General features: G+C 42.3%; 1 protein-coding gene across 6 annotated transcripts in view; it reads left to right on the top strand.

Annotated features, from left to right (window-relative positions):
* cep112 (centrosomal protein 112) overlaps positions 1-13,932 on the top strand; it is a 114,978-nt gene that overhangs the window by 18,920 nt on the left and 82,126 nt on the right. For all 6 annotated transcript variants that reach the window (XR_007959550.1, XM_052049517.1, XM_052049515.1 and 3 more), the window contains 6 exons: positions 2,808-2,894; positions 6,501-6,600; positions 7,011-7,129; positions 7,362-7,505; positions 12,945-13,099; positions 13,785-13,914. Coding sequence is in view for 5 of the 6 variants with exons in the window: in XM_052049517.1 (XP_051905477.1) it covers positions 2,808-2,894; positions 6,501-6,600; positions 7,011-7,129; positions 7,362-7,505; positions 12,945-13,099; positions 13,785-13,914 (735 nt within the window). In the remaining variant the exon portion in view is untranslated. The remainder of the gene's footprint in view (positions 1-2,807; positions 2,895-6,500; positions 6,601-7,010; positions 7,130-7,361; positions 7,506-12,944; positions 13,100-13,784; positions 13,915-13,932) is intronic.

The raw sequence follows: 13,932 nt of genomic DNA, 5'->3' as shown, positions 1-13,932 counted from the left end.
TGTGTCTGCAGAATCGGCTCTGCGTTTACTATCCTGCTTTTCAATCATCTTGCTTTTTTTTTTTTTTTACCCCCCTCTCGAACTTGATCGTCCTTTACGTTTTCCGTTGACGCGCTGACAACTCTCTTGTTGTCCTTTCACTTGCACCCACAAATCTTGATGGATCAACAACAACAACAACAACAAAAAAGAAGGCAGATGACTAAATCAAACATCCTCAAGGGTAGACTTTTCAGAATGAATTCTAGTCCAAGTGCGTGATGAATCAGTGCGGCTCACACCTTTTATTTTTATACGCTTACTCGGTTAATACTTTATCATGCCCTGAGAGGAAATTACTTATTATTCATTAGAGTGGAACCTCTGATGATTTGACAATGCAAGTCCTGTCGAAAATGTCCCGTTACAATTCAGACCTTCAAAATAAAAGCATCAGAGATGGGCATTCTGTTAGACGCCCATTTTGGAGGACAAAAAGTATTTTTTTTTTTTTTAAAGGACGAACTAAGCAAAGACAGAAGTAGGTATTCGTCTGTCCCTTTAAAAATGGTCCCTAAACGGGTTAAGTATATGGGTGGCAAAATAACAAGACCAGATTGTAGCCAAACATTTTATTTTCTTGACAGGCTATCAACATCACAACACTAGTTTGTACAACTCACTTAGTCGCCATTACAGAGCTCCTCTCCTCCCCTTTTCATCGGAGCAGTATTTCTTTATAGCAACACTGCCCTCTAGTGTACAGTTGGAAAACATAACAAAGTATCTACGGACACCCATTTCACTAATGCTAATTCTAGCCGGTTAAGAAAGATGGCTGTGCTGAATGTCTCTCGGTGCCCGGCCACTAAGAAGCCTACGCCCCCCCCCCCCTTTGAGGCACGTATTTCTAAAAGTAACATTTTCATTCATATTTTATTATGCCACTGTTGCCACAATTTGTCCAACTGTTGCCGAGCAGAGCGGCAGGCTTGTTAATAAACAGTTGCGTAATCTGGCCCCCCCCTTTTTTTTTTTTAACACAAAATGCCACAAAGTTGTCAGTGTCAGCCATTTGATAAACAAGGCAAAAAAAACACTCATCAAATGGCTCCCATGTCTCCACTTTTCACCATTTCTGCCACCAAGTGGTAAAATAGGAATATTTATCACCCACAACATACTGAGGACAAGCGTTGTACTGCCAAAAACAGATGGATGATGGATGGTTCCATCACTTTTAAGTCTAGTCTTAGCTACTTGACTTTGCTTGAAGTATTATTTTTGGCAGTTTTCTTTCATAAAACGAGTGGCCAAGCAGCATTCTGTGACACATTTGCACACATACTCCGACTCCCACGCTCAAAGGCATCCCAGTTGTCACCCTGCCCTGGGGATGATGAAGACGCCAGGACCAGACACTGACAAAACATGATTCGCCACATCAAACTGATGGGCTCCTTTCCTTCTATTAAAGCTTCCCCTTTGTGTTTGGAAGGACAAACACAGTGTGGTGACTCGCAGCTTGAAAAGAGCAGAGAAAATATGTTGCCTTTCAAGAAGGAGCAGATCGTAATTAACCAAATAAAACAACAGAATTAGCACTTGGCGCTCATTAAAGCTTCTTGAAATAACGTGGGAATTGAGGAAGAGCCCAACAAACAAGCAATTATTTTACGGTTACATTTACAGTCCTTGGGAACGTGTAGAAGAATAACTTTGAACCATATGCTGCTTCAATAAGTCAAATGCATTGTATTTGATCACTTCGAGGAGCCTGTTATGCTCAGTTCTTGTCAATGTGATGAAACTTGTAAGACCTTTTCCAAACTTGATACACCCTAGACAAGAGACTCGGGCACATGTGTCAAACTTAAGGCCTGGGGGCCAGATGTGGCCCGCCATATCATTTTAAGTGGCCTGTGAAAGCAAATCAACGATGACAACTTCCATGATACTTGCTAAAATGTGTACCACAATTTAAATTTTTCATCCGTAACAAATCGGTGACATATTGTAAACATTTTCTTGTTACCAAATCACTCATTACAGTTACTGAAACAATAGTTTAATAAAACATTATTCTTGACTTCTTTGTATAGTTTCAGTAATCATGGCCCTCTGAAGGGAAACGGTAATTGTAATGTGGCCCGCGACAAAAAGTCAAGTTTGAAAGATTAAGGATCAAATTTGAAAGATTAAAAAAAAAAATCACCAAATACAGTAATCAAATTGACGGGAAAAAAAATAAATCTGTTCTTGCCGCTCTCGAACGTAGTAGGCGTATCTGCTGAGTCTGCTGAAACCACGCCCCATTCAACTGTCAGCTGTCAATCAAATGGCATTTCTACTTAGTCTGCTTAGTCTAGCATATTTTTATGCCTACACATTTGAACTGTGAAAATATATCTGATTGGAGCCTCCAGTGGCTTTTCCATGCCGTGACAATGAGGTCCCTGTCCACGCTTTGCATGTTACTCTGTTCCATTTCATAATTGCTCGGGAAATATGTGACTTCTTTCATCATCTTATCATTGTCAATGTGTTTTTATGATATGAAAATATTCGTAGAAAATTTGGCTGCTTAACAAACTTCGATTCTTTTGCTAAGCAACTTGTACAAAAAAAAGAATAAGAAAAACCTTTAATCGTCTCACAATGGAGAAATTCCAGATTTACACCAGCAATGTTACGAAAGGAAGAAACTAGAAGGAAAAGTATTGGAGCTGCTGTAAAGGCAGCCACTCTCATGACGCCATCTTGAAGTCATAACATCAAAACAAAAAATGCCGTAGTTTCACTTTTTTTGTTTTTTTTTTTGTTTGCAGGTTGACATGAGAGTGAAAGTGTTGGAGTGCAAGCATCAGGAGGAGAAAGTGAAAATGCAGCAGCGACATGACGCAGATGTTGACAAAGTGAGAAAGCCACATTAAAGGAGAGACCGGAGAATGCATTTTCTTTCACAACCGTAAACAGTTGCCAGCTTTCTTAATAACAAGGCTGTGACGTGCTTTTGTTTAAATACGCAAGAAGAGCACGCAACAGGCACACCCAGGTGGCTTCAATGCAAATTAAATTACAAAACAAGTAATCCTCATCGGTACAGTGCATTTCTTAAAATGTTGCCATAGGACTCACTGAAATAAGCTCGAACCTCTGATCTTTTTCTCAACTGTATTTATAGAGCACTTTAAAACGACCATCGCTGTCTCCAAAGTGCTGTACATGGAGCAAATGTCATATATACAACAACAAAAATAACAAAGACAGTAGAAAACACCAAACGGTGGTGACTAAGATCAAGTCAGAGTCATACTGAGTCAAATGCCAAAGAATACAAATGACTTTTGAGACGAGTTTTAAAGATGGGCGGGGAGGGCGCTTGCTTCAGTGGGAGGTCATTCCAAAGACCAGCAACGTAAAAGGCTCGAACCCCTCTGAGCCTCTGCTTTGTTCTTGGTACTTTTAATAATGTCTGGTCTGCAGACCTGAGACGCTGGGCAGGTATGTAGGAGTGTATGATCTCAGAGAGGTAAGGTGGCGCGAGGCCACTTAAAGTTTTGAAAACAAATAATAGGATCTTAAAAAGAACTCGAAAATGTATTAGGAGCAAGTGAAGGGATGCCGGAGTAGGAGTTATGTGCTCCCTCTTATGAGTACCAGTCAAGAGGGGATTTCAATGGTTGGCCTAATTTTATGATGGTGCACCAACGGGCCAGCTTGAGTACTCTTGACGTCTACTTCAACTTGGTGCTCTTGCCTCTGATGGCCTCTTATCTCCACTTGGTGGCTAATGAAAAGGAACGGATTCGCTCCTTTTGCCCCTCTCACCCTCCTTCCATTCTGCAAACAATCTTCTCTTCAAAGCGTTGGAGATGGTTTACTTCACACCGGGCGCCCATCAGATAGGCTGCAGAACAAGCACCTGGTATCTGTCACGTCCACGGCATGACTTTCCTTTGCTGCGACAGAAGCTTTTAATAAAACAGAAAAGAAAAAAAGGTGGTGGGGGGGGGGGGGGGCGATCTCTCCCAGCTTTAAGATGCCCATTGCTTTGCGCTTGATGAGACGCAATGACAGCTCGCTTCTCCCTCCCGCTCTTTAATTAAACGCAGATGGTGAGTTATGTCCAATTTCATTTCCTCTGAATCTGACTCTGTATTCAATCTAATGGCTTCAAAGAGAAACGATTTAGGGGCGCACGCTTTGACGAGCCTTATGGAAGGTTTCATTTTAATTAGCGCCATTTCAATAATGTATGGGCCGATGAAGGGCTGGACATTGTCCCCCTCCTTGTTTAGGAATGAAAAGAAGCCAGACTGTGGTGCACTACCTTAAGGGCTACCTTAAGGTACTCTTTTTGTGTACTGCTCATGACTAAAAGTACCGCATGCAAGCATGTGCTGATTATTTTATTTATTCACTAAACTCCAAAACATGCCATTATTTCAAATTGGCAGTGCAGGAATTTCACAAATCTAAATTCGTTAAGATACAGTTCCTAGTTTGGTCCGTAATGTGCCAGAAAATGAGCAAAAATGTTGCAAATGTTACGATTCCGATTCAACGCAATAACACTCGTGATTCAAATGAAGAGTGTATATAAGAGCATTTGGTTGTTTGGAACGAACGGCACGGTTATCCTGTCATAGTCATAGTACTGAACTCTATATGTGCAGTTTTACCCGAAACATAAATTCTGTTTCCGGGATTTTGGATCAAGGACTTTTTCTCATTTCCGCTCTATGCAAGATGAGTGCTAGCTCCAACTATGTCCAGACTGGACCAAGGCTGGAGTATGAAAAGCAATAACAAGCCCAAAATTGCCACCATAAAAGCCGTCATTTGCCACCACCTGTGTCCTCTCTCTGGCCTTGTCACTGTGTCATCACGCTTCTTGATGGTCGCCTACAAAAAAAAAACAACCCCCCCACCCCCCAAAAAAACATTTTCCGTCGGATGCTAGGGGAAAAAAAATCCTAAATGTGTTATGAGCTTTGCTTTTCCTTTCATCACACATGCCCATTTTACTCCAAGAACGACCGGATTAGCTGCTAAGTGTGCTGCTGTAGAACACAATGATGGTTTCAAAAACAAAAACAATAATACAGTGTCACTGGCTTTGTTAAAAAAAAGGGGGGGGAAGCACATTTTCTGCCATTATAGCCCTAAAGATCTTCTGTGGTCTAATCAAATTTTGTCAAAATTTCCGTTTTTCTTTTTTAAACTGAGAAGAAACCAACCCCCCGTGGTCTAATTCAGGGGTCCCCAACCCCCGGTCCGCGGACCGGTACCGGTCCACAGGGCATTTGGTGCCGGGCCGTACAGAAAGAACTTGCCTTAATTCCGTTTTATTTATTTCAGAATACGAAAGATGTTATATTTTGAAAAATTATCGGATTCTCCGTTACATCCGTCTGTGTCACGCTTGACTCACGTCAAACCACGCTTCTCCGTCACGTGACCGATTACGCTAAAAACAAAACATTGGAGGTCGCAAAATGAGTTTAAAAAACTGCTGGAGATCGCAAATGACGGCGGCCTTAAAAGTACGTTCGAGAAAACTGGATTAAAGTTATGGCTGAATACTCTGAGATCGCCACAGTAGCACTGTTGCTATTTCCGACATCCGACCTGTGTGAGGTGGGGGATTTCTGCAACGGCGACTAAAACAAAATTACGAAGTAGACTGGACATAAACCACATACTTGAGGTGTCATTGTCTCCTATTACCCCGGGATGGGACCGTCTAGTTGCATAAAATCAAGCTCGGGCTGTGGTGAGTCGTCATTTTCATGCACTTTGAATTTGCGTTGTATCGTATTTTGAAGGCACTAAACATTACCATAGCAATTAGTGTTGCGGCCAGATTAGACGCTCCTTGAAAACACCACAGTTTTCATGCAGCTCATACCATATTATGTTGTTGTATTAATCCGCCACATCTTAAATGCCGGTCCCTGAAAATATTGTCAGACATAAACCGGTCCGTGGGGCAAGAAAGGTTGGGGGCCCCTGGTCTAATTGACTAATTGTACCCAGATGGCAACATCATGTACAGGCAGTTAGCATGTCACACCTCAGCACAGGTGCTGTGTTCAGGGGCCATTTCCCTCATTTACATGCAGCATCCACAGGAATTACCATGCATATGGAACATCATACAGACAGCAATCAAATCCCCTGAGCGCCTCCTGAATCTTAATCCTTCCTTGATTTGCGGTAAAACCGTTCCCATGCAAGCGTGGCTATTGCCTAGGACATACACTAAGGCCCATACGGGCATCTTTGATTGGCTTTGGTGCACAGCTGCCTTAAAAAAATCATAAAAATGCCGCATATTCGTCTAAAGCAAGACAATTATGCTTGCAGGCATATATTCTTTATCATCTCTGAATGACTCTCCTCCGCTGCAGCTCTGTCCTAATGCTTTTGGCCATATGGTATAGATTAACATTTGTCCCTGTTGTTTAAGAATGATTGATGGCATCATTTGCACTGAATATTTTCCACCTGCTTAGATCCTGCACCAAAGGAATGTGGAGATTGACGAGCTGAAGAGTCGTTATCGGGCCCAGCAGAAGGAATCTGAGGAGATGATCCACAAACTGGAGTGGAAAGGTGACGGGCGGGTGGGGCGGGGAGCATCACAGGATAGCGGGGTTAACCGCAAGGATGTTTATGGCAATGTCGGAGAACACTCAAGGTGAAAATGATACGATTCCTTAAGATGCGCTGGTGCACGTTGATGTTGTCCAGCTGTGATGCTCAATCCGAAATGTAATCCTGGAGTATGTTTTCATGCTTGGCGTCAAATTGCTCACTTTTTCTTTACTGAAGTCCCTTCAAGCCTCTGTTGGAATGCAAAGAAAAGCACCACCAGCCAGTTATTGACCTCGATTCACCACTGCTTTAGCGGGCATATAGGAGGACATTGTGTTTATGTGTGTCCATCTCTTGCATACCCTGAGGCTCATCCTGACCACTTTTTGTGTTTTTTTTCCCCACCCCGGCTGTGCGCTCGCCCGCAGTTCAAAGTGTACTGAAAGAATCCCAGGTCATCTGCGAGAGCAAAGACAAGCAGATTGCTGAGCTGAAGAAGATGACGGATCAGAGCGTCGACTGCTTGAAAAATGAGTGGGAGAAGAAGGTGAAGTTTAGGCGCTTGTATGTTCTGCTTCAGCCAAAGGCAAAAAAAAAAGTGTGCAATTGCATAAGACTCATGATGAACATCACTGCAAGTTGATATTCCGTTTTTAGTCGAAGCCTCATATCTCAAACTTTTTGCGTGCAGTGTTATTGTGTGTGGTGTCATACAACAAATAGAATAATTCAACGTGTGCTTGTTGTGATGTTGCCCCACCCCCACCACCAACAACCAGCTGCTTGCGGCAGTGGCCGATGTGGAGAAGGAGAAATTTGAGTTGCAGAAGCAGCACACCGACAACATCCAGGAACTGCTGGAGAGCACCAAGATGAGGCTGGCTAAGATGGAGGCCGAATATAACACTCGCTCGCAATCCACTGTGAGTACAAGATCGCGTGCGTGTGTGCCTTTAGATGCCGACACTTCTCAAGCGTCAGCAAGCTTACATTGCTTAAAGCCGCCGCGTGCGTTCCACACAATACTTGACGTCTAATTGGCGACACTGCTAACAACAGTTTCTGCTTTACATGGTTGCAAAGGTGATAAAGAAGCGTCTTGCCATTGTGCAATCACATCGTAAGAAGCTTACAGTATTAAAATGCTTTGTGTGAGCGGATGTTATTTTTCGCCATTCCAGAACAATGCAGACAGTAACATGACAGGTTTCTATTTGTGGAGTCAAAAACAATCTGTTGCATTCTGCCAGTTGACTTCTGTGTTGTTTCAATTTCAAAATGCATTTTTCCCGTAGGAAGGTATGTTAAGTAAATTCTTTTGAACAGGCTCAAGCTGGCAGTACCTTGAAATCTTTTATGAACCGTATAGGGAGTGTCTTATGTGACATGCTAACGTTCTTAAAAGACCCTATAAAGTAAATTCGGTGATGAGTTTTAAAATACATGTTGGGAGGTAATTGCTGTAAAAGAACAGACTGAGAACTATTTAGTGCTCCATTGGGGAGGTATAAATGTTTGACACCGATTTAGGTTTCCTGATTTTTGGCTAAAACAAGGTCCGGAAACCCACTTGGCCATCCGGCATGAGTCATCTGCGCCTCACTAAATAAGAATTTAAGCACCCTCATCAGCTGTATCAGCTGTGCGTGATACCCAATTAGCTATTTAGTGGGCACTTCAGAGTAGTGCTGTCAAGAGATTAAAAAAAGTTAGATTAATTAATTATATGTAATTAATTGATCTAATTCATCCATATTTTAATCTCATCTCTCTGAACTTGCTTCGGATAATAAAAAATAAATAAAACACCCTTAAATCACAGTGCTGTAAATTAGCACTTCAGAAATAACACTGTTCATCATTACAAAATAGTGTTGAAATAAACATACTGTAAATCACTTCTAGAGGCTACAGAGGACACAGCAGCTATGCTTGACTTCGCCTCGTACGCGCGGTGTTATGTTCGAGTTTAGTTTGCCTTTGCTATGGCTCGCTTTCAGTGCTAATGTTAGCTGTGGCTGCACTCGCGACTGGGTGCTTTGCATTGATGTGGTAGGCTAAACTTGAGCTGCTTCGGTGGTAAGCAAACTCCTTCTTACAAATTCGGCACAACACTCCGAAATCTCACATGCTCCTCCATTTTCAACTCTCCTCTCTTCACCGCTGTTTACTTGGCTTGCCCAACTGCGATGGGAGCCAATCAGCATATGCTAAACAAGCCCAAACATAATGTCAACCAATCAATGTCCACTTCAGGTTGTGACTGACCATTGTTTCCTCACTCTCAACAACCTGAACACAGGAAGCCAACACATAAAAAGGGATATTATAAAAAAGGCAGCCCACCTACAGAAACAATAAAGTTATAGATTAAAATTTAGATGAATGCGATTAAAAAAACATAACGCGCTAAATATGACTGCAATTAATTATCCGCAATTAACGAGAGTTACAGCGACTAGTAGAACACCTGGACGAAGCAGCTGCCTCATAGGGCAGCGAAATTCTGCCGAAAAAACAAAGCTGATGACCAACAACAATCAAGGCATCAATCTTGATATCCAAGTCAGTGGGAAAAAACTAGAAACTGTGCAGTCATTCAAATACTTGGGCTCTATTATCTCAGACGAGGGCTCGAGGCCAGAGATGCTGGCAAGAATTGCTCAAACATCAACAGCAATAGCAAAACTCCAAACCATCTGGAAAGATAAGAACATAGCTCTGCGCTCAAAGATCCATCTTCTACGCTCCCTTGTCATGTCAATCTTCCTATATGCATGTGAAACCTGGACACTAACAGCAGATCTCCAAAGAAAGATCCTTGCAATGGAGATGAGATGCTACAGGAAGATATTAAACATCCCTTACACCGATCATGTAACAAACGAGGAAGTTCAAAATAGGATACAACAAGCTATCAGGCACCACGACAACCTCCTCACCATCGTAAAAAGACGGAAGTTACGGTGGTACGGCCATGTTACGAGATCATCAGGCCTTGCAAAGACGGTGCTATAAGGAACGGTACAAGGATCTCGCAAACGAGGAAGGCAGAAAAAGAGGTGGGAGGACAACATCAGAGAGTGGACCAACCTGGATTTCGCAAAGTCCCAGAGAGAGGCAGAAAACAGACGGTTGGAAAGAAACGGTGGAAGGGTCTTCACGGGCGCCCCAACGACCACAACCGAGGTCAAGGGATAGGTAGAGAGGTAGAGAGAACGCGATAATTTGACACCTCTACTTAAGAGTGCCTTGTTGTCTGCCGTCAGTGTGCGCAGGTCACAGAGAAAAGGTGGAAGAGAAATGTCAAGCCAACAATTTCATAGTGGGATGTGAGAGCCAAGCATGTGAACCGGGGCTTCTGGCTGGTTTTGAAGTGCCCTATTGTCACAGTGTTGACCTGTTGGGATATAGTCCAGCCACCAGAGTAAGATGTGTCGGCATAGCAACGATGCTAGATGAAGTTTTCCAGATCATGGAACTGATGCTTCATTCACAATTCAGCGCAGATGACACTTTGAAGCCTCATTTTACGTAGTTGGCGATTATTATTATTTTGCTCATTGAAATTTGGCAGAGTTCATTAACACAAACCGTTCCCACTGTATCTAAAATGTGTTCGTGCCTATCAGTGATCCAATAAACTGCATCATCTAGGCAAGAGTGAAACTTCATATCTCTGGCCCTTATTCATGCGCACCCTTTCGCAAAGTCTCGCTGTCATTTATCGCGTTGAACGTGTTTAAAATGGTGGTTTAAAGCAAGCCGGATCATGTGCAGCACTTTTTAATGTGGCTAATCACAACAGTGAGCCACAAATAGCATTGTTGTCAGTGTCGTCATTCTGTCGTGGCTCACGTATATGCGCATATTGCTGCGGCCATCTGTCAGCAAGCTCACATTTGAAAGGCATCAAACAGCGGACAGTGTGGGGCCACTGGTAGGGCTCCTCTTTTAATAATTAAGGACAGACAAGGCCTCTGAGGATGAAAAGAGTCCTCTGTCGTGATATATTAGCTGTTCGGCTACACGCACAAACGCGCCTCGTGTAAGATGTTCAAAGTGAACTTTATCTCATAGAACCTCTTGGACTGGATTTGGCATTTTGGCCAAATAACAGTGCAAAGTCCTACTCCGACATGCGGATGTCTGTTTGATGTATGAATGTTGTCCACAAAGGCTTTTGAGTAAGCGGACACCAACATGCAGTAGAATGATGCAGGCTACTGTACTGTTTTGGAGTTTGACACCACCCGTACCGCTTCTGATTATGGACACACGAGTTCATACTGATAGGCATTTCAATGTAATCGTTCCACACAGCACTGCAGACACAGTGACTGAGGAGGTGCTTGGAAATGAAAGCGCAGCCGTTATCGTCTTAGGTGTGTCTTTTGGTAATCTTGCATACGCAGTGTCTGAATAATGTGCTGTCAAGACGTCATCCGTTTTGTCGACCGAATAAGGAAACTTGGTTATACAAAACTTTCAGAAATAAAATAAGGTGTCATTGGTAGAAAACTTGTGATTCATAGGAGAGAGACAATCTTTGTTTGGATTCCTTCATTAGAGCTAGCTCACTGCGAATAGCAGTTAGCCAGCTAAACAGCATTCGGTCTGGAGAGACTATAAGAGAATTCTTGGTCCAAAGGTATTTGTTTAACTTTACAACAGAGAGAAGTAAGAAAAAATGGTTTTTGGCTAGTTTTTGTTGTTGCTGTTATTTTTTGTTTGTTTTTTTACTTTGGATTGTTTTTGGATGGGAGTATTTGAATGTCCTTATCTCGTTGTATGAAAAAAAAACCTAGCAAATTAATTGGTCGGTAAAAGTAAAAATCCATTCAAAAACAATTGCTGGAAAAAAAAGCAATATATAGTCTTTAAAAATGCTTGAATCCCTTATCACTTACTTTTAAATACAACCTACATCAATCTACAGTACACACCGGCCAAAGCCTCTCAGAAGACTGACGCTGGCTATCATCAATTTGCCGTAGGTCATTTTCCTCATATGACATTATTTTTCTTTCTTTGGGATCTTCAAAGGCTTCACTTTGGAAGAAGGAGTCGTAGCGTGGCTTAGGGAGCCTGTAGTTTGCACCTAGTAATTCACATGGGGAACACCTTATTAAGGGATGTAATTTTGCTCCCATTGAGAGTGTCCAGGTGGAGCAGGCAGCCTGAGCTGGGGCAGGTGCTTCTTCTCATCTCCTGCCAAAAGTGTCAGCATGTTGCAACACTACACAGGCCCCTTTCTTGTCACTTTTCTTAGCACGCTGCACAGCTTACACAAAAGATGGAGGTCCAGACACCGCTACCCCAATTCAGAAGGTGAATCTCTTAAGTTTTAAAAATTCCTTTATTAATGTCATTGAAAAATTGCAGAAAATTTCCTCCTGATTTATGTATGTGTTTAACTCCTTCGGTACCTGCCAATTCTGGACCAAGTAACAAAAGACGTTTAAAAACGTCTTTGGGAGTGAATGAGTAAATGAGTCTGTTCGTGAAAGAAATGAACTTTTCTGCCATCTTCCAATGTATGTGCCATCTTTTTGAAACGAGCTATTGAAATAAACACAATATTTATGTAGGTGCAAAACCTTTGCAATTTATGAGTGGGTGTTATGTGACTGCTGTAGTAAATTAAAAAAGAAATCTCAAAAAATATGACTTAATACAGAAAGTTTTGTTTTCATGAGATGTTCTTAAACCTTTTGTGCACTCTGCAACCTGTTAACATATAAAGTGTACTGTAGTAACCGCTGTCCCTGAAAGGTTTAAACTACCTATAAAAGTCTTCAGAAAATTTTGTTTAAAAGTCAAGTGTGGATGGAAACACAAGATTTCATGTATTTCACTGATGCAGTGTTGATTGATGTCATCAACTGTGGCCCCACAACTAGTCCCGAAAATAACAACAAATAGTCCCACCCCCAACCGAGGAAGGCCGCTATTTTAAATGATGGTATAAGTATAACTTGAAGTCATGGTTCCAAAGCGCAAAGCCACGATACTTCACAAACTGCTGTAGTTGAGTTTTCTCTTTTTCTTTTACAGTGGGAGGGGTGGGGGGGGTCTTCTGAGACACTTTCACACGATAAGATCTTTCCCATGCTGCCTGCTGCAGTACTGCCTCGACCTTTGGCACAGTTTGTGTAGTGAAGATGTTTTTTGCTTTTGATGACTCACATATCTTGGAAGAAAATCAGTGCATGAGGAGTTTATTTGAAGTCGACCTCGCCACAAGTTCAGACTTGCTCTTAAACAGCAAGCGAGCATGAGCTGACAGACTTTCTCGAATATACATCAAATGGATCTTGCGCGCGTTACGAAACTTTCCTCGACATGTGTGTGGCCTGTAGGTGCAAATGGTGCGTGAGCTGGAACGGCAAGTGAAAGAGCAGTGTGCCCAAGTGGAGAAGAGCAAAGCGTCGCTTCAGAAGGCAATGCAGGAGAAGGCTGAGCTGGAGATCCACCTTGCGGCCGCCAGTGCTGAACTGCAGGAGGCCAACAGAAGGTCTGGAGATGTTGGCCATAAAATAGTTTGCGTAAAATGACATGGAAGGATTTCAATTACCATTATATGATATGTGTGTAAAAAGAGGTTGAATTGAAAAACAACCCCCCCTCCCCCAAAAAAATAAAATAAAATAAAATAACAATAACCAGAGAGGCAACAAACAGTGGTTAGCGGGTTCACCTCACAGTTGAGTCCTAGGTTTCAATCTTGGTACTCGGCCCTCCTGTGGTGTTTTTTCTGGCTTCCTCCAACTTGCCCAAAATATCAGCATTAGTTTCATTGAAGACCCTTAATCAGGGGCGTCATGTGTTTGTATGTATATGTGTGTACATACATACATACATATATATATATATATATATATATATATATATATATAAGGGGCACATCTGAGTATGACTCGCACCTTCACTGAATGGCCTATTTTAAAACGGTTTTCATATAGAAGGTGCACCGCAGTATAAGGCGCATAGAAGTTAAATAGTGCCTGCGGTTTCATTATGCACCCACTAGATGGAGCTATGCCAGAGGAATACAATACAATACAGCTTAAGACGGTGCTTTTGTCTATTCCAGGGCTGAATGTTGGTCCCAGCACGTCCGTGATTTTCATTGATATGAAATGACATGCATTATTAGCATCCCTAAGCTTTCCTTCTGCGCATGCAACCCCACTTTCCAGATTGGCGGTCCTTCAGACAGAGAAGGATGAGCAGCGCATTTTGTTTGAGGAGACCTTGCAGAAGTTCCAAGCCAAACACGAGGCAGACCTTAACCATTTACATCAGGAGCACGCGCTGTCTGTAGCTAAGGTAGCGCCGCAACAATTA

Source organism: Hippocampus zosterae, chromosome 17 (genome assembly GCF_025434085.1).
Source record: "Hippocampus zosterae strain Florida chromosome 17, ASM2543408v3, whole genome shotgun sequence".
NCBI classification, from domain to species: Eukaryota; Metazoa; Chordata; class Actinopteri; order Syngnathiformes; family Syngnathidae; genus Hippocampus; species Hippocampus zosterae.
The sequence above is the reverse complement of the archived record's forward strand: the minus strand, read 5'-3'. Positions and strand labels throughout refer to the sequence as shown.